We start from the raw sequence: 25247 nt of genomic DNA, 5'->3' as shown, positions 1-25247 counted from the left end.
ATAGATCGATGATTTATTTGAAAATCTGTTGACATTGAGGTTTAGCGTTGTTTAAGTAACAGGTTGGAGGTAACATGTAGAGTGGTTGTCAGGATTCCCACGTTGGTGTACTATATATATAGGATACCAGTTAAATTTAATGCAGGCCCCCAGATTCGAATCTAAGCCTGGCAGTGCATTTTTCCTGTCATGTTACACACATGGAAAAATGCATGGCCAAACTGAGATTCAAATCCGGGCCCTCCAAACTCTTAGATGGATGCTTTAACCAATTGACTTAATTACTTGCATCATGTTGCAGGCGAATGACCCAGCTTGTCCAGTCAATTCTGCTACGCCCCCTCCCAGTCAAACAAAGGCTTCCCTATACCACCAACAATGGCTATATTTCGTTGGGTGCCAAATGTAACAGGACAGGACCCTTTTATATTAAACTCTAGATGGAATATGTTTTAACCAATTGAGCTATCGAGCTGTACCTCGGGTAAATGCTAGCAATCGACCCAGTACAGTTCCGTTCATTTACAGATTATATCATGTGACATGTCCCTGTGTCTGCCCACAGCACCTGTAGATTAGCCACAGTACACTCGCTAATCAGCCTGTGAAAAACATCTAATTACTACCTGCTTGATCAAGGTTCATTTTGCTGTTTAGAATATCTTGAAAGGTTAAGCTCATATAGCTAAAAATATTTTAATTGGTAACAAGACTACCGATGTAAAAATTGTGTCAACAATTTCAGCACTAACCTTTTTAATTATCTTGGGATAAGATTTAATTTTACATTTTCCGTTAGGAATTTTCATATGCTTTTTTTTTTTTTTCAAATTAAGATTGAACCCCAAAATTACTCCAGATGACATGTAAGATATAGAGAGCTCCTGGATTTGATTCTTTTCCAAGAAAAAAGTGAATTCCACCAAGAGCCTCCAAGAGTGCTTTAATGCCTCTAGTGGGAGGAATATTCAGACATTATAAAAAAAGGCCTCCCAACCAGCCAGCCCCACCCCACCATCAACCCAATCCTGCTTTCAAAATTCCTGAGTGTGTCCCTGAGTAGCTAAACAGACTGTCCAGTAGATTCAGTTCTAGATATCCTTTTCATTGTCACTCTGTTGGGATTGAGATATTACATCATATGATACGTTCTTGCTTGTAAAATATGACAAAGATATTCTTATTCTTGTAAATTGTGAGTTAATGTGCAAGGAATAAGTAATGAAGAATGTGAAGGAGGAATTGTTTTATTTTTCATTTCTGTTACAGGGGATCATGATGACTGACAGTAACTATCAGCTCCTGAGAAGTCCACACATAAACAAGGAGAAATTAGTAGATGATGTTGTTTATAAAATTACACCAGTCATCTCTGACGATAATTTCACCAACCCTGAGCTTTTGCCCTTGTTAGGATTTTTGGAAAATATTGTCAACAACTTTTCTGTGAATGATGTTGTAGTGACGAAAGTTTGTGATGATACATCTGATAGAATTTGCCTTCCTATACTACGTAAACTTCACCCATCATTTGACAGTCGGTCCCACAATCTCGTCTTGCTGTCCAGAGTGGGGTCACTACAGGCCCTCTGTGCCCAGAGGGGTTCACCTAAAGTCTTTGTGTCTGTTCTCCATCTGTGCTCGGAATCATTGAATTATCACATTCTTGAAAGGACTACATCTACAAACAGAAAGTCTGAATCACAATCAGAATACCTTGATGTAATTTGTGCTCTTGAAGTTGTGAAAAATTTGATTAGAATTTGCATTGAAGAAGAGTTTCAGCAAAGGTTAACCAAATTTGAGGTGCCATTAGATAAACATCTTGAGGAAGTGTTTAAACATTTGTTGAACATTTTACAATTATTTGACCAGCAAACGATCATACACATGTCAAGCCAGAGTCTTCTCTTATTGCTGAAGTTTGATAATGGTAAGCCAACAGGACGATTGGCAGCTTGCTGGAACACTATCATATCTATTTGGAAAGAAGACAATCTTAGCTGCAAGCCTAGCATGTTACTTTGTTCCTTAGCGAACTACTTCTTGCCTGCAGAAGGCAACATGGTGGCCGAGGTGGACCTACGGAAATTCACGTCATACTGGAGTATCATACAGGCAGGGTTTGGTAGTGAGAACACGCTAGTCAGGAAACAATGCATGTACTTATTGAAGAGGACAGTAGACTTGTGTCAGCAAGGAGGGGTGGACGTGAAACTACAGGACACAACAGAGCACCCGCCAAAGTTCTGCTGGACCAAACTGGGTGAGGCAGGTCTGAGTAAATTATGGGAAGATGTTATCATGCTTGTGGAAACCTTGGAGGAGAAACAGGTATATAAACACACTGTATTCAAAAAACGTAATCACCATACATTCCCATATTGTTAAATCATGAAGGTATATTGTAAGATTGAAATGAAATGAACATCATTTGTAGTTGTCAAACCTAGGGTGAAAGTAAGTATTATATGTGCAGACAGTACAATTAATATTGTCATTCAGCATGGTTGTCCTATTATGTACACCAAAAGAAATAACTTCTACACAGGAGCGGAATTAAATATATATTGACTGTTTTGATTTCTGTACGGTAGAAGCGAGGTGTTTACATCCTTGTATAAGTGGCGACATGATATAAAATGCTATAAGACCGTATATTGTATTACTATTGTAGGTCCATGTCGTCAGCCCTTTACTTCCTAGAATGCAGAATCTGATCAAGGCCTCATCAGTGGACCAAGGTAATAAGCTCTAAACTTTCACAGAATACAGAATCTGATTGAGACCTCCTCAGTAGACCAATGCATTAAACATTGCTAGAATACAGAAAAACCAATCAAGTTTTAAAATTAGTAAAAACAATTCACAACACAACATATTCATTGCTTGGCCTAATCTTGTAGACATACCTTTGCATACCTCCTGGTTGACGGCCTTGATCAGACGAGCCTTGAAGCACGAGAGTGTTACCATAATGAGGTGGGCAGCAGAAACAGTATTGTTTTTAGACCTGGAGTTATGTCCCCTCCTTTACCAGGGAGAAGAAAAGGTATCAGATTCTTAACATTAAAGTATTGAACTTTGTATTAAACTACAAATTCTCATTTTAATTAATATTTCATCGTTGGAGTTCAAATTCTTGCAAACAGTATCTTCTTCCCTGCTGCTACTGTTGCTGATTGACGAGTGGGACGACCTGTCGGATTTATCATTTATCGCAAAAACAATATGTTCATCGTTTGTATCACTTTTGTTAGTATTTTGTTCCACTTGGAATTGTATACTATTGATATTTCCTTGATAAGTTTCTAAGGTAAGTTTCTTGGTATTATTTATGTAAATGACATTCAATTATTTTCTATTGCAGTATATTTGTGGAGAATTTCTTCTAGCCATTCAGGACAGTAAACATTTCAGCAAGTAAGTCATTTATATTTTGATTTTGGGTGGAATCCGTTTTGCATCCATCTAACTAATGTACTATTTTCTTCAACATTTGTTTTCAATTTCCCCTTGAAAGAACTTAAAAGGTGTTAAGTGATTAAAAGCAATGGCACAGATTTGACAATTACCTGGTTAGTATGAATTATATTTTATTTTTTTGGGGGGGCGGGAAGGAGGAGAGGACATCAAGTATTACCCACGAATATCCTGTCCCGCCCAGTCCTGTCCCTTAAGATTTCCCATCTTTATCGATATCATCACTCGAATCATGACATATCTTAACAGATTTTGATCAGTCTTCATACAAATGTCAAATACAGGAATACTTCAAATGAGTTTTCATTTCACGGTTCAAAGGTCATCATTACTATTTATAGAAATTTGTCCACCAATTTAGTAACATCACTCCAGTAACTTCATTTCATGACAGGTTTAATCAGACTTCTTGTAAATGTTAAAAAGTTCAGGGTTCCAAAGTGAGGCCAAGGTCACAGTTACTATTTATAAAATTGTCAAGCAATGACATCGGGGGCATTTGTGTCATACAGACATGCTCTAGTCTTTACTAATATTAACCCTTTCACCCCTAGGTAACTTTAGTAGACTCGAACATACATTTATTTGGATGAGTCCATTATGGTCTACAGTGGTGAAATGGTTAAGGACGGGAACTTTGTAGTTTAATTTGTCTGTGAATAATTTTGATAAGGAATCGGCATATTTGTAACAGTAATAAACAATGTCTTCTTCAGACCTACAAATGCCCTCCAAGGTACAGCTTCCAATGTCGGTCGGGGATTGACGGACTTCTTTGCAAACTGTTGGAGAGCACTGAAAACAGAAGAGAAGCGGGGTAATTTGACCTTCAAATTGTATTTTACTTCAGAATATCTCAATGTATTCAAGCCTAGGACATAATCGAGCTATACATCTGTATTTAAACAGTAAAACCCTGATATATTGCCACAATTTTGTCTATTTAATCTTCAGCATTACATAAATGATTTGATGATAAAACCAGGACCCATAAGTTGTTAGGCAGTAACAAAAAGGAGGCCTTGAATATGTAATAAGGTGACAAATACAACGATATATGATGGTTTCTAATAAATGGATGGTTCTTACTGTACTCATAGACTTGTCTACACCACAGGACCAATGCTTTTATCGTGATAAACAGGTGTTAATGTAACTCAGGTTCAGTTAATCTAAAATGGAAATGTATTAAGTTACTTGAGACCTTAAGTCAGAGGTCACCAGCTACATAGAACAGAAATGTATTAAGTTACTTAAGGCTTTAGGTCAGAGGTCACCAGCTACATAGACTAGAAATGTATTTAGTTACTTGAGGCATTAGGTCAGAGGTCACCAGCTACATAGAATAAAAATGTATTTAGTTACTTGAGACCTTAGGTCCACGGTCACCAGCTACATAGAACAGTAATGTATTTAGTTACTTGAGACCTTAGGTCAGAGGTCACCAGCTGCTTTATACAATTCAATATTTGTAATACTAGCCTGCAGGTAAATTTAGAAAAAGAAAAAAAAAAGATGAAAACTAATCTGACATACACTTTTTAAAAGTAGATGTATGTAATAACACTTTTGACAGCCCTGACATAAATTCTAATTACCCCTTCTTTCTGTCTTAGAAATTGGGGCCTGAATGATTTATACTTACTTGCGGAACAAGACTGGGTCGATCATCGGCGACCAGGTAGCTCAATTGGTAGAATGTCCGTCTAGAGTTTGGAGGGTCCTGGTTCGAACCCCGGTCTGGCCGTTGCATTTTTCTGCTCCTGTTACAATTTTATTGTTCTTTTTTATTTCAGTGTCGTTCTTCCGAGATGTCCTGCACACCATGAGTGGGATCTCGTGGGGCCCACTGCCCTTCCTGTTCCTGTGTAAAGGGCTATCCTATGTCCCTTCTTCACCCCTACTAGACAAGGATATCATCCTCAGTTTGAGGTACGGTACATGTCAAGGTAACATCTTGATAGGTTTGATGGCTTGTGTCCATTCCTCAATTAAAATATATGTGGCTGTTTAGTTTCAAAATGTGTCTCCTATTTATCTGATGACAATATTAAAGAAAATGAAAAAGTAACAACACAAATTCTTCCTACTCAAAGAGGAATAACATATAATTAATAGCATCGCAACATAAGTTAGTGACTCGGGGGGGAAAAGTCTGATGTTAGAATATTAATTACTCATGGTGATTAGGTACAGTCAACTATAGTAAAAGGCAGATAGGAACTACTGTTTTACAGTAGTAGGACAAGGAATAGTGATAAAGATAGGGCTGTCGCTGGGGCTGGAACCCACGACCCTTGGCTTTCCAGCCCGATGCTCTACCGCTGAGCAAAAAGGAAATTCCCCACAGCTGACGCTTGTAAGGCAACCTAATCATTGCACATTTTTTACACTATTCCCCCTTTTCTTCAAACACCAACCCAGGTTCTTTGACTCCCGCCAAGGGTTCTCCTACCTTGAATGGGGAGGGTCAACAACACCAGTTTGAAGTAGGGCGAGGAATAGCTAGTATTAGTGATAAAGATAGTGCTGTAGCTGGGGCTAGAACCCGCTTAGAATATTGTGCTAAACTCCCGATTGCGCCAATGGTAGTTGCCATATATTGTTTTCTGTAGCATGAGTTTTCTATGAGTACGTCGAGTCACTATGAGGTGAGAATTAACATGTGATCAGTGGTGAGCTTGCATCAACATTTTGTTTCCAGGAAGACCATGAGCGCTACCCTCAACACAATACACAGCTATATCCGGGGTGCTGCCCAGTGTTATTTTGCCGAGGCTTTGGTCAACCTAGTCGACACAGTAAGTTAATGATAAATATTTTAAATCATAGTGATTTATGCAGGACAAGGATATATTATAGATCATAGTCATTTATGCACGACAAGGATATATTATAAATCATAGTGATTTATGCAGGACAAGCATATATTATAAATCATAGTGATTTACGCAGGACAAGGATATATCATAAATCATAGTGATTTACCCAGGACAAGGATATATTTTAAACCATAGTGTTTTATGCAGGACAAGGATATATTTTAAACCATAATCATTTTTGCAGGACAAGCATATATTATAAATCATAGTGATTTACGCAGGACAAGGATATTTTAAATCATAGTGATTTATACAGTCAAGGATTTATTTTAAATCATAGTGATTTAAGCAGGACAAGGATATGATGTCCTTTGATATTTACCCAGATAAAGTTTGATGTTATTTGAGTCCTGATCAGCATTTAAAAATATTGCCAAATCTAAAGATTACGACACTTAATTCAACAAATAAATAACAGAAATCGTATATTATAAACTTTTTCATGGGTTTATACAAGTGTTCTTGGTATTGAAACATGCTGAGGGCTTCCTAACTGGAAAAGCTTGCTTTGGATTGCTTTTCACGTACAAAGGTTAAAGGTCAAGGTAGCTGTTTTAAAAAGAAAATCATTTTCTGCACAATAACTGGACTTTCATGGGAAAACCAAACTCAACCATTACACAGGGCTTCCTGTCTGGACGTGAATTGATTTTACGGTAAAAAAATCACTGTTACTATAAATAGAAACAAATTCTGCAAAATAAATACCTTGTTATTATTATGGTAAACAGGTTTATTTGCATTTCAGAGAAGTGTACTGCCTAAGGAGTTGGCTGCCGTGTTAGCAGTGTTTTCCATGAGCGAGAGTCTACAAAGGGGAACAACCCTGTGGAAAAAAGTTGTCAATCAAATCGAGAAATTTTGTGGAGCTGATACAGAGAATTGGACACATTCTGACATCCAGAATTACCTACATCAAGAGACTACATCCTTTGTTCAAGTAACAGAAGGTACGATAAAGATAAAGATACTCCCTATCTCTGGTGTTGATAGCAGGTCTGTGAGAATTAAGATCTACAGTTAGGGTGCATGTGGTTGTACCTTGGTAACAGCTAATTTTGCAGCATTAAAATATTCAGTATTTACGAAGTTTGAGGGGAGTATGAATGTGTCATGGAACTCTCTGTTATAATAGGTACACTCCGCTCTAGAAAACCATCCAGAAGTGTGTGAAGTCTTCATCACTTTTCAGTAATTGGACACTGGTGGACCAGTATGTATATGGTCTGACTTCAACATCCATGGCAACTTGTGTCAGTCATCTGAACCAGGTCTTAAAAAAATTGTAAAGATATTGTTTATTTTGGGATACCCCTTAGGTGAAAGTATTGAGAGTCTGCCTCAAATTTAGTGTTACATGTTTGTATGTCAATTAAAAAAAGTAAAGCAATACAGGTAGAAAGATCCCGTTGATATTTCTTTTGAATAAAATAATATTCATCCATTGTTGTTTCCCTCCTGCAGGTTCAAAGTTCCTTTGGGCAGAGCTGGAGGCTGTACAGATTGTACGCTTCACATTTTTGGCTGTGGATGCGAAATTGTTGCCGTTGGTAGCCGATATCAACAAACCACAGCCATCTTTATCAGGGATTCTGGGAGAGTTGACAGAGATAGCGAACACAGTGAACAGTCGACCCTACCTGCCTGCACACAAAGCAGAAAGGGCCATAGAACTGTTGCTGTGTTTTGTGTCAGAACTTGGTACACTTACAGGTAAGTTAAAGCCAAACCGGCCTATAAAAAACCCAGAGTAGGGAATGCAAAGGTGGGCATTTAAGGGAGGTCTTCATAGACAGGTAGCCTTCTAGACCAGAGGGCAAACAGATGGGTGTTTTTTATAGACAGGTAGCCTTCTAGACTAGAGGGCAAACAGATGGGAGGTTTATATAGACAGGTTGCCTTCTAGACCAGAGGGCAAACAGATGAGTGGATTTTATAGACAGGTTGCCTTCTAGACCAGAGGGCAAACAGATAGGTGGTTTTTATAGACAGGTTGCCTTCTAGACCAGTGGGCAAACAGATGGGAGGATTTTAAAGACATGTAGCCTTCTAGACCAGAGGGCAAACAGATTGGAGGTTTTTATAGACAGGTAGCCTTCTAGACTAGAGGGCAAACAGATGGGTGGTTTTTATAGACAGGTAACCTTCTAGACCAGAGGGCAAACAGATGGGAGGTTTTTATAGACAGGTAGCCTTCTAGACCAGTGGGCAAACAGATGGGAGGTTTTTATAGACAGGTTGCCTTCTAGACCAGAGGGCAAACAGATTGGAGGTTTTTATAGACAGGTAGCCTTCTAGACCAGAGGGCAAACAGATGGGAGGTTTTTATAGACAGGTAGCCTTCTAGACCAGAGGGAAAACAGATGGGAGGTTTCAATAGACAGGTAGCATTCTAGACCAGAGGGAAAACAGATGGGAGGTTTTATAGACAGGTTGCCTTCTAGACCAGTGGGCAAACATATGGGAGTTTTTTTATAATCAGGTAGCCTTCTAGACCAGTGGGCAAACAGATGGGAGGTTTTTATAGACAGGTAGCCTTCTAGACCAGTGGGCAAACATATGGGAGGTTTTTATAGACAGGTAGCCTTCTAGACCAGAGGGCAAACAGATGGGAGGTTTTATAGACAGGTAGCCTTCTAGACCAGTGGGCAAACATATGGGAGGTTTTTATAGACAGGTAGCCTTCTAGACCAGTGGGCAAACATATGGGAGGTTTTTATAGACAGGGAGCCTTCTAGACCAGTGGGCAAACATATGGGAGGTTTTTATAGACAGGTAGCCTTCAAGACCAGAGGGCAAACAGATTGGAGGTTTTTATGGACAGGTAGCCTTCTAGGCCAGAGGGAAAACAGATGGGAGGTTTCAATAGACAGGTAGCCTTCTAGACCAGAGGGCAAACAGATTGGAGGTTTCTATAGACAGGTAACCTACTAGACCAGAGGGCAAACAGATGAGTGGATTTTATAGACAGGTAGCCTTCTAGAGCAGAGGGCAAACAGATTGGAGGTTTTTATAGACAGGTAGCCTTCTAGAGCAGAGGGCAAACAGATGGGAGGTTTCAATAGACAGGTAGCATTCTAGACCAGAGGGAAAACAGATGGGAGGTTTCAATAGACAGGTTGCCTTCTAGACCAGAGGGAAAACAGATGGGAGGTTTTGATAGACAGGCTGCCCTCTTGACCAGAGGGCAAACAGATGGGAGGTTTTTATAGACAGTTTCCCTTCTAGACCAGAGAGCAAACAATTGGGAGGTTTTTATAGACAGGTTGCCGTCTAAACCAGAGGGCAAACAGATGGGAGGTTTTTATAGACAGGTAACCTTCTAGACCAGAGGGAAAACAGATGGGAGGTTTTTATAGACAGGTAACCTTCTAGACCAGAGGGAAAACAGATGGGAGGTTTTTATAGACAGGTAGCCTTCTAGACCAGAGGGCAAACAGATGGGAGGTTTTAATAGACAGGTTGCCCTCTTGACCAGAGGGCAAACAGTTGGGAGGTTTTTATAGACAGGTAGCCTTCTAGGCCAGAGGGCAAACAGATGGGAGGTTTTTATAGATAGGTAGCCTTCTAGACCAGAGGGCAAACAGATGGGAAGTTTGTATAGACAGGTAGCCTTCTAGACCAGAGGGCAAACAGATGGGAGGTTTTTATAGCAAATCCCTAGAAACACTTATGGAGAAATTCTGAAGCTTCGTGTTATTACCTGGTGGTCTTTATGACTAGGTTGTTCAGTTGTAAGTAATGAACTGCTTTCCAGTAGGCATTTATGTATGTGCACATGCTTTACAATGAATTCCCCTTTGTTCAGTTGGCATTCATATTACCTATGAATGCCAACTGAAAGCAGTTCAATACTCAATAACTTATATATGTGTACCATGTTGAAGTATGTCAATCTCATTAAAAATTAAAATTAACTTATGAAAATTCAGCATTTAGGTAAAAGGAGTGTATTTATCGTATAGGCTTGTTGAATAAATAGAATATCCATCTGTCCAGGGAGGGTCAGTAGTATGCATTGGGAGCCTCATTTAGGACTGTGATGTTTAAAGAACAATTAACTTAAATGTGTTTTAGTTGCATTTCGTTTTGTAATGCAAAAATACTTGAGCATATTTATTATGTTTATATTACCTGTAACTTTAAATCTAGTGGCATGGTTTAAATATAATAAAGTGATTTTGCTCACATTTGATCATTACAGCTGACAATGATGCGTTGTACAGCATTGTCCGGGAGGGGCTGGCGAGTTGCCGGGCAGAGCTACTGTTATTTATAGAGCAGAGGATGACAGGGGGCTGGAGAGAGGTGAGGATAATTCTGCCATCTCTACACGTGATTGGCCCCAAGTGTATCTCCTAGTATTACGTATAATAGATTATTGTTCTCCCACCTCTGAGAAATCACATAACAATATCTTTGAAAATAAAATTCAAAAATTCTTACAATGACCCTTTTTACAAAATAACAGAGTGAAATACCTTTGACATTGTTTTATGCAATGAAATAGTTCAATTTGAGCAAGATAAAGGTAATTCTGTTGATTTCAGAAGTTAAAAAAGGACAGTGAAAAGTTGATTATCTAATATTTCCAAATATGTTCTAGATTAATTTGTATTTTGTCTGGAATATGTACTTCAATTATTCAACTTTCACAATGTTTTTGTCAACTTTACCAAAATCCAGGTTATGGAGGATATGAAAATTCTACCTCGAGTGTAAAATCTGAAGTCACAGCTGTGATGAGAATCACCATATGATCCCATACTCTATTAATTATACTGTCCTATAATGTCATTCAGTCATTCAGCTATCTAAGTAAGAGATGTTTCATAATAAGAAATAGTTGAATTCCAAGATTGATCAGCACTATGCAAAGTAATTTGGTAACTTTCAGGAGGTCTGTGTTGAAACCTTTGAAATGTATAAAGATTTCAAGATGAAAGTTTGTTGGTTTGGTTGTTGTGTCCTAACAACAGTTAAAATTATGTGATATGTAACATGATGGAAGATGCTTTTCAGTTCAATCAAACTAATCTCATCTGATGGTATATAATGATGAGGAAAATGCAAACTGAGATTCAAACCCAGATCCTCCGAGAACAACATGTATGTTTTACCTTTCTCCATAAAACTGATATGTAATATTTAATTTCAGACTAATGATCTCCCAAGCATAGAACTCTGTGAAAAAGCAGTTGCTATGGTGACGAGGTGTTTCCATGACAACAGTTCAGTGAGCTGTATCCACCGCCTTGTCACATGCTGTTTACAAACCCTCAGACAGGTGTCTGCATTGCCTCAGGTGAGATACATGGTTACATTTATGGCCCATTTCAAATTTAATACAAATGTTTGTTATATCTGTACCCTCTGTAAACCATGGCATAGTTATACTCAAACAGGTCATTTTGTGGCCCCTAAATAACATGCCTGGCACTTTATAACACTGCAAATTAAACAATTACATAACTTTCCAAACAAAACAACATGATTGAATATTTTTTGTGTCATAGCTATAGTGATAAGATGATTTAAGTATTGAATAAGAATTTTAAAAATTCTCATTATTTAAAGGGAAATATTCAACATTAACAGAAAAAACATCTAATATGCTGTGATATGCACACCATTCTATCCTCTCTACTGGTTCCTCTCAAGAACTTGGCCAATTACTTAAACGATTTGTGATAAACTTTCTACTGTATGGTTCCTACCTATTTGTTCCCCAGGTGAGTATGGAAGGACAGATCCAGCTGGTAGGGGCTGGAGCAGTCCTCGGTGCTGTGGCCACTGTACACACTGTGCCCTGGAAGGGCCTGACGCCACAACAGCAGGCCCTGGTTGAGGATATTCTCCGGTTTACACAGGAGGTAGACATCACAGTATCACTCACAAGACCATCGACAGTGGAGAGGTCAGTAACACCTTGTTTCAGAGAAAACAACAGTTCATTAGAAGTTGTTTCACATGGAGTTGTAAGGAAATTATTTCATAGAGAACTACAGTTCTGTATGATCTTGTATCAGAGGGAGTTGTAGGGACCATGAAAACCTGCAAACCTGCATCCTCGATACTCCAGGGGTTACACTCACTTTCGCTCTTTGCACCCCTGGAATATGTCATACTTAGTAGCAAAATCGAAGGCTCATGAGTGAGCACCACCTTGTGGATGAGACAAGAAGACTAGTTTGATCCTTTGATGTACATCAAAAGATTAAGAAGCTCGCTTTCGCTTAATGGTAAAATTGAAGTTGAGTGTCGCTCCTCTGTAATTTTCAAAGGACAGGTATCAGCCTGGAGATTGGTCAGGTTATTTTTACCCGAGACCAATCAAATAGCTAGCATGTGCCTTCAATTTTGCGATGACATATTTCAGGGGTGTAGAGAGCAAAAATGAGTATAACCCCTGGAGTAACGAGAATGAAAAACCTGTAGTCTATAAACTACAGTGAAATAAACTGCTTTAGGACCATAAAATTTCAACAAAATAAAAAGGTTTATTCAAATCATCAGAGGCCATTTTGATTGGTCATGATAAGAAACAATTACTTTCAATTCTTGAATCATACTGGTTATGAAATTATCTATTACTTGATGTGCGCAAGTAGGAAATTAATTTCACAGGGCTATGAAAGTATGAAAGGATTTGTAAACTTAATTTGAGGTACAAGTAGTAGCAAATCCATCGCTGCTCTAGGAAGAATGTCATTCACCAAGGACACCATTCTAAAAAAGGGAGAGAGAAAATGGAGTTTCAGTTCCCTTGCTCAGTATCTATTAAGAAAACAACCTATTTTTAAACACTGTAGACATTTTCAGTTTTAAGACTTCCTTTAGCAGATTCACAGTACAAATATTTGATTGATTCAAACTTTCTGAGCATGCTGGTACATTTTAAGTCAATTTTAGTGTTATTACTGGTAACATTCATGATTCCACTCAAACCACAAAAATCTTGAAAGGGAATAATACTTGGCAGAAGTTACATGTTGTACAATTTTTCAAACCTATGATATAAGAAGTGACATATTTAATGTTGACCTATGTTTAGTCGTGAGGAGTGGGGCCGGTTCTCATCCAAGTTCCTATCGTCCCAGTGGACGCTGCAGCTGCTGTACCTGACCCTCGGACGACCTCTACATCGCCCAGCCACCATTCTCCTGGACCTGTGTCTCGAGTGTCTGTCCCTCACCAAGGCAGACACAGTCTTGGTGGTGTTAAAATGCATCAAGTCACTCCTGCCTCTGGTGAGTCAGCATCAAGTCACTCCTGCTTCTGGCCAGTCAATGTCAAGTCAGGGACGTATACTGTCCCTGGTGAAGTTAATAAAAATAATAATTATTCGAGGTTCTTATAATTAAACTGCTTTATCACCACCCAGGTCTACTCCTATAACAGAAGAGGCCGCTGGTCAGACTTTTTTCTATCAGATATGATTTTGCTAACTGCGATGACGCCTGTCAAAAGTATCTCGCCGTATAAACCTCTAACAATGTTGGAGTAAACCTAGTTCCTAGGTCGTCTCAAAGCGGTTCACAAATTATTATCCTTGGCTATAGGGCCTTTGCAACCAGCCAATATCTTTCTCAACTCCCTGGGGAGCATACAGCCGGTGCTGCCATTTCAGCGCTCACAGCTAGCATTCAACAAGTTTGTCACACTCATTATAATTTCTTACAAATACATAAGGGAGGGGTTTGAATTGAACGAAGGCTGAAGAGGTTATACACTTGTTCTCAAAGGTCAAAAGTCAAACTTATTTTCACTCTGTTTGGTTTTTGAAAATTAATTTTCCATGTAATTTCATATTTAGTGATGATTGGTATTTCATTATAATTTTTGTTAGTTTTTACCTAACAAGTGACACAATGAGGAAGCACATGCTGCTGAGACAGCAAGGTAAAAGTCGCAAAGTTTCCTAGCTAAACATCAATTGTAAAATGACCGATGTTTCCCTGTTTTTATGAAACAACCACTTTGTTTTATACGCCTGTAACATAGGTGGATAGGAACAGTAATTATTTGCCTTTTCCATCGGACCCACCATATGTCGGTCTATCTGTATGACATACTAATTATACACTGATTTTAGCTCCATTGCTCTTAATGCTTGAAGTCGGTGATTACCTGAATGCATTAACTGAGTTCTTAAATCGGGACATTTAAACACTATTTGGCAGAGTTATGAGCCTTTTTTATTGCCAAATAAGGACATTCCGTCGAAAATGCATGAATTTTTAATTGTTTGTTCAAGACTCCTACCTCAAAGCCAAGGTTCTAGTTTTAGTAAAAGCAACATCGACCACATTGACCACAAAAGTGTAATCCTGAAACACAGGATAGCTTGTACCATAAACACAGGATAATTTGTACCATAAACACAGGATAGCTTGTACCATAAACACAGGATAGCTTGCACCTGACCGTAAACATAGTAAATGAATGGCAAAGTCACAGTCACCAACAAACGGTGAACACGGTGAAACACATTTATATCGTATGTCACTACCTGCTTCCAATATATCAATACCCTTCCGAGGGTCTGACAGGTGTATCATGCTTTCGCTCTTGGTTAGACTTTAAGTTCCGTTCCATTTCTTTAGAACGGCTTTATGTTTAGCTAATTCATGTCCATAAAAAAAAAAAATACAAATCTTTTCCAGTATTTTCTGATCATGGTGTGATAATTACACCATGATTATTATTTGTAATATTGAATTGAAAGTGTCTCACTGTTGTCCGTCTTTTCCTTAGGTAACAAATGAGGGTTCAGTTGCTAAGGTGATCGAGACCCTAGAACTGGCCTGGGTAGTGACCCAGGAGAACACCAGGGGCACTGGTTACCTCACTGTCATGTCTGAGTTCATCACCATGGCCTTCCAACCAGCCCTGCTGTCACTCCCAGAGGACTCGCCTATCGTCCAGAAACTTGCACAGGTATAACCCTAATGAGTCTAGTAGAACTTCAGTAAAGTTGATGGGATAATTTAGAAAACTTACATTCAAGAAATGGTAAGCTGTTTAGTGACAAACCCTGTTCGTATAATCAGGAAAATTTACTTTTCCAAAGAGTTTCAACATTAACATGCTCCCACTATACTACAGTAGTAACATATTTTTGCTCTGCAATTGAATTTAAATAAAATAAATTTTGTTATTTAATACTCGATAATATTTTTTTGAAAAGAATTATAGGTGACAATTTCAATTTGCTGATTAAAATTTATAAATGAGATACATGTTGAAATATGATAAAATATAATTTTGTTATGTGATGATTTAATTTGAATATGATTTTTTAATTATCTATCTAGGGATGAATTATATATCGGGAAAGAAAATTCATGACTTCCAGACCAGGATTTGAACTCGAGACCTTACAATTCTAGACTGACTTCCAGTTCTGTTTATCTTCTGTCCTTCAACATATAGCTTTTAACTCTGAGGACACACAAGACCTTATGTCATCTTCAGTGGGTATGTTAGGTGTCAAATATAAGGATTTGAACCATGAACCTCCAAACTATAGACAAACCTTTTACCAGATTGTGCTAACTGGTCATTGGGATAAACTGATAAACTAGTCCAGGCCGTTGTTCTTTGAGAGAAGATATTTAATCATTAAGCATTCAATATGCCAGCAGTACTAACAAAAATAGAAAAGTCAATATCTTGTTTGCAGAATGCTGATCTGCTTTTGGAGCTGGGAGAGGGGAAGAACGGGCTGTTCCATCTGCTAGCCTCTAATCTCTGCCATGTGTGGGCCGACGCCAAACTGCTCCCTCACATGACCAAGTTCTACTCCATCATGGTATCCTGTTGTCTGTATGGCACCATACACAAACGGCAAGAGAAGTAGGTTACTAACAGGAGAATTAGGTTAAAATACTAAGTATTAATAAAACTAGATCACCTATAGATACTTAATCATACTTTGTAAACTGCATACATTCACCAAACTTGCCATATACTTCTCATGTACAAGGAAAAGTGATTTTTTGATAGATTTACGCGAGTGTCGTGTTCATTTACAAAATGAGACCGAAAAATTTAAACCGTTTTTGTGTCTTGTCATAGTACGTTTTGGGAATTTGAGGAAGACACCAGCAGAATATTTCCAGCCTATCAAAAAAAAACTTGAAACAATTGCATCTTAATTTTTGCAAACTGAGCATCCTTAATATTTTGAAAAGCACCAGTTATTTTTAACATCTCACAAGGGTCCCTTATTTCAAGAAATAACACCTGTTCATTTCCAGTTTATTAAAAAATTGTGAACGGCTCTTAAATTGTACAACATTGTAGTATGTGCTTGTTGGATCTGTTTCAGACAGACGATGGAGTTGAATGCATACATCCAGGCTCTTGGAAACACCTGTTCAGTGAATGAAGTCATGGAAAGGTATTTGCAAAAAATAAAAAATAAAATATTAGGTATCATGAATGCTTTTGAACTTCAGTGTTCTTATAGATCTTTAAATTTAAGGATAACTGATTACTCCAAGCTTTATGATACATGTGTATTAAATTATTTTCGTTCTTCGCCTGTCCACAGGCAAATTGTCTTATGGTTATGAACATTTGTGAAATTGACCTGAATTTAATCTTAATTCGGCCTGAAATTTAGATCAATTTCAGGTTGGAAATTTTCAGGTCAAAAGGACATTAAGTTCGCCAGTGTAGCTACAAGAAATACTGTAAAAATGGACATTTGCATGTGCTGTGAAAATGTTTAGCTGGTTTTGTGTTGTAATAAATATATATTGTGTTGAATATATTGACACTGTATAAAATATATACTACACTAACATTGCCCACATGAACAATGCCACACAGCAACAGTTTTATTAGCTCACCTGGTCCAAGGAGCCATACCGCGGAATACGGTGTCCGGCCGTCAACGTTTCCTTTACAATGAACAGCTTCATTGATTTTGACCAAATTTGGCCTGGAGCATCCTTGGGCAAAGGGGACTCAATTTTGTTTAAACAGAGGGTGTGGCCCCTCTGGGTGCTGATGGATGGGACCCAATAGGAGAATTTGAAGTTTAAACCTTAAAATCCTTCTTCTTCTGAACCATTGGAGGGATTTTATCCAAATTTGACCTGGAGCATCCTTGGGCAAAGGGGACTAAATCTTGTTCAAACGGATGGTTAATTGGCCCCTTTTGGGTGAGAGGTGAAGCTCAAAAGGTGAATTTGAAGTTTAAATCTTTCAAATCATTCTTCTCCTTTACCATTGGAGTTATTTTAACCCAATTTGGTTTGGAGCATCCTTTGGCGAAGGGGATTAAATTGTATAAATGGAGGGTGTGGCTCCTCTGGGTGCAGCAAGATGGAGAATTTGAGGTTTAGATCTTCAAAATCCTTCACCTTCAGTATGTTACCAAAGGTCCAAAGCATCATTTCAAACTTTTGTTTAAACAGAGTGTAGTCCCCCTGGGAGCAAAGGGGAAGGGTTCAGTAGGGTGAACATAATAAATGTTTAAAATCCTTTTCCTTCAGTTTATTTGGAGGAATTTTAACCTAATTTTGTGTAGAGCATCCTTGGGCAAACTGGACTAAAGTTTGTATAAATAGATGGTTGCTTTTAGGGAGCAGAGGGTCAGGCCCAATAGGGGAAATTGAGTTTAATCCAGAAATATGGGATCTTATGAGGGACGAGTGTTGCTGAGAGACAGCACCAATATTTGGAAATAGTTAATAATTTTCCATGGTTGCTTTGTTATCCAGGTGAGCGATACAGGCCCTCTGGGCCTCTTGTTATATATCTGCAGATGAACCTTTTCTTTTATGGTCCTGTAGTGTCCTGTATTCTCTGTAAATGTAAATTTCACACTGTAATATTTTCTTTGTAGCATTCCAACTGATACATCAGTGAGGGCATATGTTATTGCCTTGTTGCTCCGCCTCCAGACAGATAACCCCGCCCACACCACATTGGTCCAGGGGCTGATTGACACTCTGATTGACAGGTATCGGGTAATAACATCAGCTCACAAAGGAACTACCTTCCCGAATTCCATGGCTCATCGTCAGAAAAACAGGGCTTTCCAATTCTTTGTACTTCTGGAACCCTTCATTGTGCAGGTAAAAAGAATAAGTAAATAGTCAGAGTCAATTTGTCAAGTGTTGTCTCACTCCGTTGAGCAAGTTGTGACATTTCAGTTTGGTGTCCCAACCCCTCCCTCACCCCAAAAAGGTGGGGTATTACAGCTTAACGTCCCCACATAGGAGTTGTGAAATTGCAATGTGGTGTCACACTTTCCCATACCAAAGGCATATCTGTCCCCTAATTTAACTATTGTCTGGGTGTTGGGAGGAATGAATGATGGAGAAAACGTGATAGTTTGGGCTGGATAGTGTAACAATCAAATTGGATAGGCGGTAGCTTGTGAATGGGACAAGATGATTTATGATAGATGAATAGTGGCACAATCAAATTAGTGTTGGCTAGATGGTTGAGTCAGAGATGGGGCTTAATTTCTCAAGATGAATACAATACAGGATAATGTGTATAACATGTGGATGTTGTATTATTACACGATAATGTTGTTTTAATATGGGTGTGTGTTACAGTACAACATTTGATATCATGTGGACGTTATATTACAGGATAATGTTGTTTTGATATGGGTGTGTGTTACAGTACAACATTTGATATCAGGTGGACGTTATATTACAGGATAATGTTGTTTTAATATGGGTGTGTGTTACAGTACAACATTTGATATCAGGTGGACGTTATATTACAGGATAATGTTGTTTTAATATGGGTGTGTGTTACAGTACAACATTTGATATCAGGTGGACGTTATATTACAGGATAATGTTGTTTTAATATGGGTGTGTGTTACAGTACAACATTTGATATCAGGTGGACGTTATATTACAGGATAATGTTGTTTTAATATGGGTGTGTGTTACAGTACAACATTTGATATCAGGTGGACGTTATATTACAGGATAATGTTGTTTTAATATGGGTGTGTGTTACAGTACAACATTTGATATCAGGTGGACGTTATATTACAGGATAATGTTGTTTTAATATGGGTGTGTGTTACAGTACAACATTTGATATCAGGTGGACGTTATATTACAGGATAATGTTGTTTTAATATGGGTGTGTGTTACAGTACAACATTTGATATCAGGTGGACGTTATATTACAGGATAATGTTGTTTTAATATGGGTGTGTGTTACAGTACAACATTTGATATCAGGTGGACGTTATATTACAGGATAATGTTGTTTTAATATGGGTGTGTGTTACAGTACAACATTTGATATCAGGTGGACGTTATATTACAGGATAATGTTGTTTTAATATGGGTGTGTGTTACAGTACAACATTTGATATCAGGTGGACGTTATATTACAGGATAATGTTGTTTTAATATGGGTGTGTGTTACAGTACAACATTTGATATCAGGTGGACGTTATATTACAGGATAATGTTGTTTTAATATGGGTGTGTGTTACAGTACAACATTTGATATCAGGTGGACGTTATATTACAGGATAATGTTGTTTTAATATGGGTGTGTGTTACAGTACAACATTTGATATCAGGTGGACGTTATATTACAGGATAATGTTGTTTTAATATGGGTGTGTGTTACAGTACAACATTTGATATCAGGTGGACGTTATATTACAGGATAATGTTGTTTTAATATGGGTGTGTGTTACAGTACAACATTTGATATCAGGTGGACGTTATATTACAGGATAATGTTGTTTTAATATGGGTGTGTGTTACAGTACAACATTTGATATCAGGTGGACGTTATATTACAGGATAATGTTGTTTTAATATGGGTGTGTGTTACAGTACAACATTTGATATCAGGTGGACGTTATATTACAGGATAATGTTGTTTTAATATGGGTGTGTGTTACAGTACAACATTTGATATCAGGTGGACGTTATATTACAGGATAATGTTGTTTTAATATGGGTGTGTGTTACAGTACAACATTTGATATCAGGTGGACGTTATATTACAGGATAATGTTGTTTTAATATGGGTGTGTGTTACAGTACAACATTTGATATCAGGTGGACGTTATATTACAGGATAATGTTGTTTTAATATGGGTGTGTGTTACAGTACAACATTTGATATCAGGTGGACGTTATATTACAGGATAATGTTGTTTTAATATGGGTGTGTGTTACAGTACAACATTTGATATCAGGTGGACGTTATATTACAGGATAATGTTGTTTTAATATGGGTGTGTGTTACAGTACAACATTTGATATCAGGTGGACGTTATATTACAGGATAATGTTGTTTTAATATGGGTGTGTGTTACAGTACAACATTTGATATCAGGTGGACGTTATATTACAGGATAATGTTGTTTTAATATGGGTGTGTGTTACAGTACAACATTTGATATCAGGTGGACGTTATATTACAGGATAATGTTGTTTTAATATGGGTGTGTGTTACAGTACAACATTTGATATCAGGTGGACGTTATATTACAGGATAATGTTGTTTTAATATGGGTGTGTGTTACAGTACAACATTTGATATCAGGTGGACGTTATATTACAGGATAATGTTGTTTTAATATGGGTGTGTGTTACAGTACAACATTTGATATCAGGTGGACGTTATATTACAGGATAATGTTGTTTTAATATGGGTGTGTGTTACAGTACAACATTTGATATCAGGTGGACGTTATATTACAGGATAATGTTGTTTTAATATGGGTGTGTGTTACAGTACAACATTTGATATCAGGTGGACGTTATATTACAGGATAATGTTGTTTTAATATGGGTGTGTGTTACAGTACAACATTTGATATCAGGTGGACGTTATATTACAGGATAATGTTGTTTTAATATGGGTGTGTGTTACAGTACAACATTTGATATCAGGTGGACGTTATATTACAGGATAATGTTGTTTTAATATGGGTGTGTGTTACAGTACAACATTTGATATCAGGTGGACGTTATATTACAGGATAATGTTGTTTTAATATGGGTGTGTGTTACAGTACAACATTTGATATCAGGTGGACGTTATATTACAGGATAATGTTGTTTTAATATGGGTGTGTGTTACAGTACAACATTTGATATCAGGTGGACGTTATATTACAGGATAATGTTGTTTTAATATGGGTGTGTGTTACAGTACAACATTTGATATCAGGTGGACGTTATATTACAGGATAATGTTGTTTTAATATGGGTGTGTGTTACAGTACAACATTTGATATCAGGTGGACGTTATATTACAGGATAATGTTGTTTTAATATGGGTGTGTGTTACAGTACAACATTTGATATCAGGTGGACGTTATATTACAGGATAATGTTGTTTTAATATGGGTGTGTGTTACAGTACAACATTTGATATCAGGTGGACGTTATATTACAGGATAATGTTGTTTTAATATGGGTGTGTGTTACAGTACAACATTTGATATCAGGTGGACGTTATATTACAGGATAATGTTGTTTTAATATGGGTGTGTGTTACAGTACAACATTTGATATCAGGTGGACGTTATATTACAGGATAATGTTGTTTTGATATGGGTGTGTGTTACAGTACAACATTTGATATCATGTGGACGTTATATTACAGGAAAATGTTGATAAGATGTGGAAGCTGTGTATAGAGGTGATGGGCCAGCCCAACCAGCCGTCCATTCGTAACCTGGTCCAATGGCTCATGCTTCGTCTCATCCTCAGGTTCGACTTCCTGGTGGATAAACTCATCCATATGTTTGTAGATGTGAGTATCTACATGTTACCTAACTGTGACCTCCAGAATTCTCTTTACAAAAGAGCTCTCGCTCGTAAAAATTATCAAATAACTTTCATAATTCAAAATTTGATTCATTCGATGGATGTTACATGTACATCAGAATGTCTGAATCTAGTCTAGTATAAATCTGAATCACCTTCTGTATTATGTGAATATTTTCAAAGGAAGATAACTCTACCACAGATCACAGGTATACATGTGTGAGGTAGCTATATAGCATGTATAACCTTTTGTCTAAAACAAGTCATAGATTTATTGTGTAAGGCAACTTATTACCAACACTTATGTTATGTGTACGGTTTACATTTACTTTAACACAAATCACAGGCACAATGTGTGATGCACTATGGTACCTTAAGGCTTAAATTCAAGTAAAAAATGTTTGTTTTGCACAACCTATATACTATACTTTGGTTACACTTCAAATACTTATATCTTTCATTTTGTCTCTCATTCCACTTCAGAAACTTGTATCTTTCATTTTGTATCTCATTCCACTTCATAGACTTGTATATTTCACTTTTGTCAATGCAAATAATCATATGTGTAGCGTTGATAAGAAATGGCTCAAATTATCTTGATATTAAGATGAACTGACATGCCCTAAAATCTGGTTTATGGGAGTAATGGATTCCAGGCTTATTTTCGAGGCCAGCTTACTTTCCAATCTTTTAGTATCTGATCAGTTAGGTATTCAAGAAGTTATTAATTTCTTGTAATTTTTTAACCCATACCAATGACTTAAACATTGCTTCTTCTGTTGTCCCATGTCCTAGTTGATATATATATATAGACCAGAATACCAGGTATACATGTATATATACTATTAAACTTTCAGTTGGACGAGAGAAACACAGTAGTGATATGTGGTCTACTTTGTACAGTAGCTTTACTAGGACCACACCTCAGAGGGAACAGACAGGTAAACAAGTTTGTTGATGTGTATGTTGTTGTTTATACAGCCAGCAAAAGTTGAATGCAATTGGATGAGTAAATGGGTAAATACGTTTTTGACAAAGCCTTGTAGATCATGACAAGGCAGTTTGTTTGTATCATTAAGGTCGGGGTCAAAGCAAGGGTCAAAGTTTAAATCATTCAAATGATTTTCTTGCAATAAATTCTGTGATAGTGTATAGCTTGATTTGTTGTTTTCTGTTTGCTTTTATCATGTTTATCGCAAAAATAGAGCTACAGCGCTAATGTTTCTCTGTTTGATATATGCGACGTTAAATTAAGTTTCTTGTATCTTGTATCTAGGGGATTGAATATTTTTTATGTTACTTTATAGTTGGTAAGCATATTGAGGACAGCAATCTCTAATACACTTCTAATTTCCTCTATCCAAGATCAAGGTCATACAACTGTAATGTCTTTAGCCTTAATGTCAAGGTCAATCTTAAGCATTGTCCTATAGTTTATTGGCAAGCCTATGAGTTTTGTCTATTTTGGTGTTTTGCACTGTACATACAACATAACATTTCTCATAGTTAAAGATGAATTGTAACAAAATATTAACAATGACTCCCTGACCTTGCAGACTCAGTACTACATGTCTGCAGTGTCGGCCGTACTGCCCTGGTGTATGGCACACCACTTTAACACCAGGATCCACGCCCAAGTCACCATAATGAAGTTGTCGGCCCAGTGTCGTGCTCTTGGTATCAGTCAAGTTCTCACAGCATTCCCGTTCCTAGACTCTGTCACACGGTTCATTGAGGAGAGCAAGTAAGGCACAACTACTCAATAATGGAGCACATTTGTTTATCACATCAGAACAGTTTGACTAGTTAAGCCAGAGTTTTTGTTTATGAAAATGGACCTGGTGGCGTAATGTTGTTTTTATACGCCTGTCGAAAGATGGGACATATAATGTTATCATGTTAGTGGCGGGCGGTTGCGCTTTGTGTCTGCTCGATATCTTCATTAATTTTCTACAGATTACATTCAAACTTCATAAGAACGTTAATTACGATAACAGCTCAAACAAGTTTGATAACCATCAATAGCGGTGTCCCCTCAATATATTGAGTAGCTTTCAATAGACTGACTTCAAACTTCATAAGAAGGTTCATTGCCATGATAGCTCGGTTCGATAACCACCATTGTCCAACCGTAATTAATGGAGTTATGGCCCTTTATGTACAACCATACAGGCAACTGCTCATTCAATGTATGACAGGCGTATTATGTTCCGCTATTGCGGTACCCTTGTTTGTCTTATACATTTCTTTTTGATTTTTGATTTCATCTCGAAAAAAGTTGTAAATTGTAAACCTAGATTTGTTTTGAAATAATTGTTCCAAGAAAAAAAAAATCAGTTTTGAGTACACAAATACCTCATGTTATAAGTAACGGTGATAAAAGGTTTTTAAAATATTTCACTATTTATACTGGTTACAGGAACTACAATTCTACAAAAAATTTGACCAAACTGACTGAAAACTTTTTCATGAAGGACTTCGACTTTGAACGGGACTTTAGTATTGAGGTATTTTACACATTACACATGTTATTTCATGAGGGTATTTGTCAATAAGCGGACTTATGATTATTGCTGTCTTTTGTCTCTAACTAGATCTTACATTAATGCAGTGGAATCTTTCTGTTCACAAGCTAAAATACACTGCCACAAACATTACCCCGTTTACACTAGTGATAAGTGTTTGGAGGTTTATTTTCACTCTATCACAGTATCAGAAAAAAACCTTACAGATTACCTGTTTAATAGAACTAAGTAGGACTACTGATTATCAATGATGTAGAAAATTCTACATTATTTTTGCAAGCACTAAACAATGTCACGTTTTGTGCATATGATAACAGCTACTAAGATATAGTTGTTTGACCGTGTTGCAGACAATTTTCCACAGTCTGCCTCGCCTTGCCTGTCTAATGGATGATGAATGGATCTTACCCAACATGTTCCTGGAGGGCAGGATGATGGCGACCAAGGAGGCAGGAACCGAACCCTGGATACCCATCCTAAACCCCTCAGACTCACTGGCCAGCTCCGCGGCAGGCACATGGAAAATTGCAAACAAGTGTAAATATGAATAATGGAAAATTGGTCTT

General features: G+C 37.5%; 1 protein-coding gene across 1 annotated transcript in view; it reads left to right on the top strand.

Annotated features, from left to right (window-relative positions):
- The window catches only part of LOC110450440 (probable methyltransferase TARBP1), a 32113-nt gene that overhangs the window by 268 nt on the left and 6598 nt on the right, over positions 1 to 25247 (top strand). Inside the window, exons 2-23 of the mRNA XM_021497974.1 lie at positions 1270 to 2334; positions 2678 to 2744; positions 2907 to 3052; positions 3371 to 3423; positions 4200 to 4300; positions 5280 to 5415; positions 6188 to 6284; positions 7114 to 7315; positions 7830 to 8078; positions 10570 to 10673; positions 11524 to 11670; positions 12098 to 12282; positions 13420 to 13615; positions 15123 to 15305; positions 16051 to 16223; positions 16699 to 16770; positions 18226 to 18457; positions 21993 to 22142; positions 23014 to 23097; positions 23713 to 23900; positions 24576 to 24663; positions 25032 to 25218. Coding sequence (XP_021353649.1) covers positions 1270 to 2334; positions 2678 to 2744; positions 2907 to 3052; positions 3371 to 3423; positions 4200 to 4300; positions 5280 to 5415; positions 6188 to 6284; positions 7114 to 7315; positions 7830 to 8078; positions 10570 to 10673; positions 11524 to 11670; positions 12098 to 12282; positions 13420 to 13615; positions 15123 to 15305; positions 16051 to 16223; positions 16699 to 16770; positions 18226 to 18457; positions 21993 to 22142; positions 23014 to 23097; positions 23713 to 23900; positions 24576 to 24663; positions 25032 to 25218 — 4105 coding nt within the window. The remainder of the gene's footprint in view (positions 1 to 1269; positions 2335 to 2677; positions 2745 to 2906; positions 3053 to 3370; positions 3424 to 4199; positions 4301 to 5279; positions 5416 to 6187; positions 6285 to 7113; positions 7316 to 7829; positions 8079 to 10569; positions 10674 to 11523; positions 11671 to 12097; positions 12283 to 13419; positions 13616 to 15122; positions 15306 to 16050; positions 16224 to 16698; positions 16771 to 18225; positions 18458 to 21992; positions 22143 to 23013; positions 23098 to 23712; positions 23901 to 24575; positions 24664 to 25031; positions 25219 to 25247) is intronic.

Source organism: Mizuhopecten yessoensis, unplaced genomic scaffold (genome assembly GCF_002113885.1).
Source record: "Mizuhopecten yessoensis strain PY_sf001 unplaced genomic scaffold, ASM211388v2 scaffold5229, whole genome shotgun sequence".
In the NCBI taxonomy this organism is placed as follows: domain Eukaryota; kingdom Metazoa; phylum Mollusca; class Bivalvia; order Pectinida; family Pectinidae; genus Mizuhopecten; species Mizuhopecten yessoensis.
Note: the sequence above shows the minus strand (reverse complement) of the source record. Positions and strands in the feature narration are given on the sequence as shown.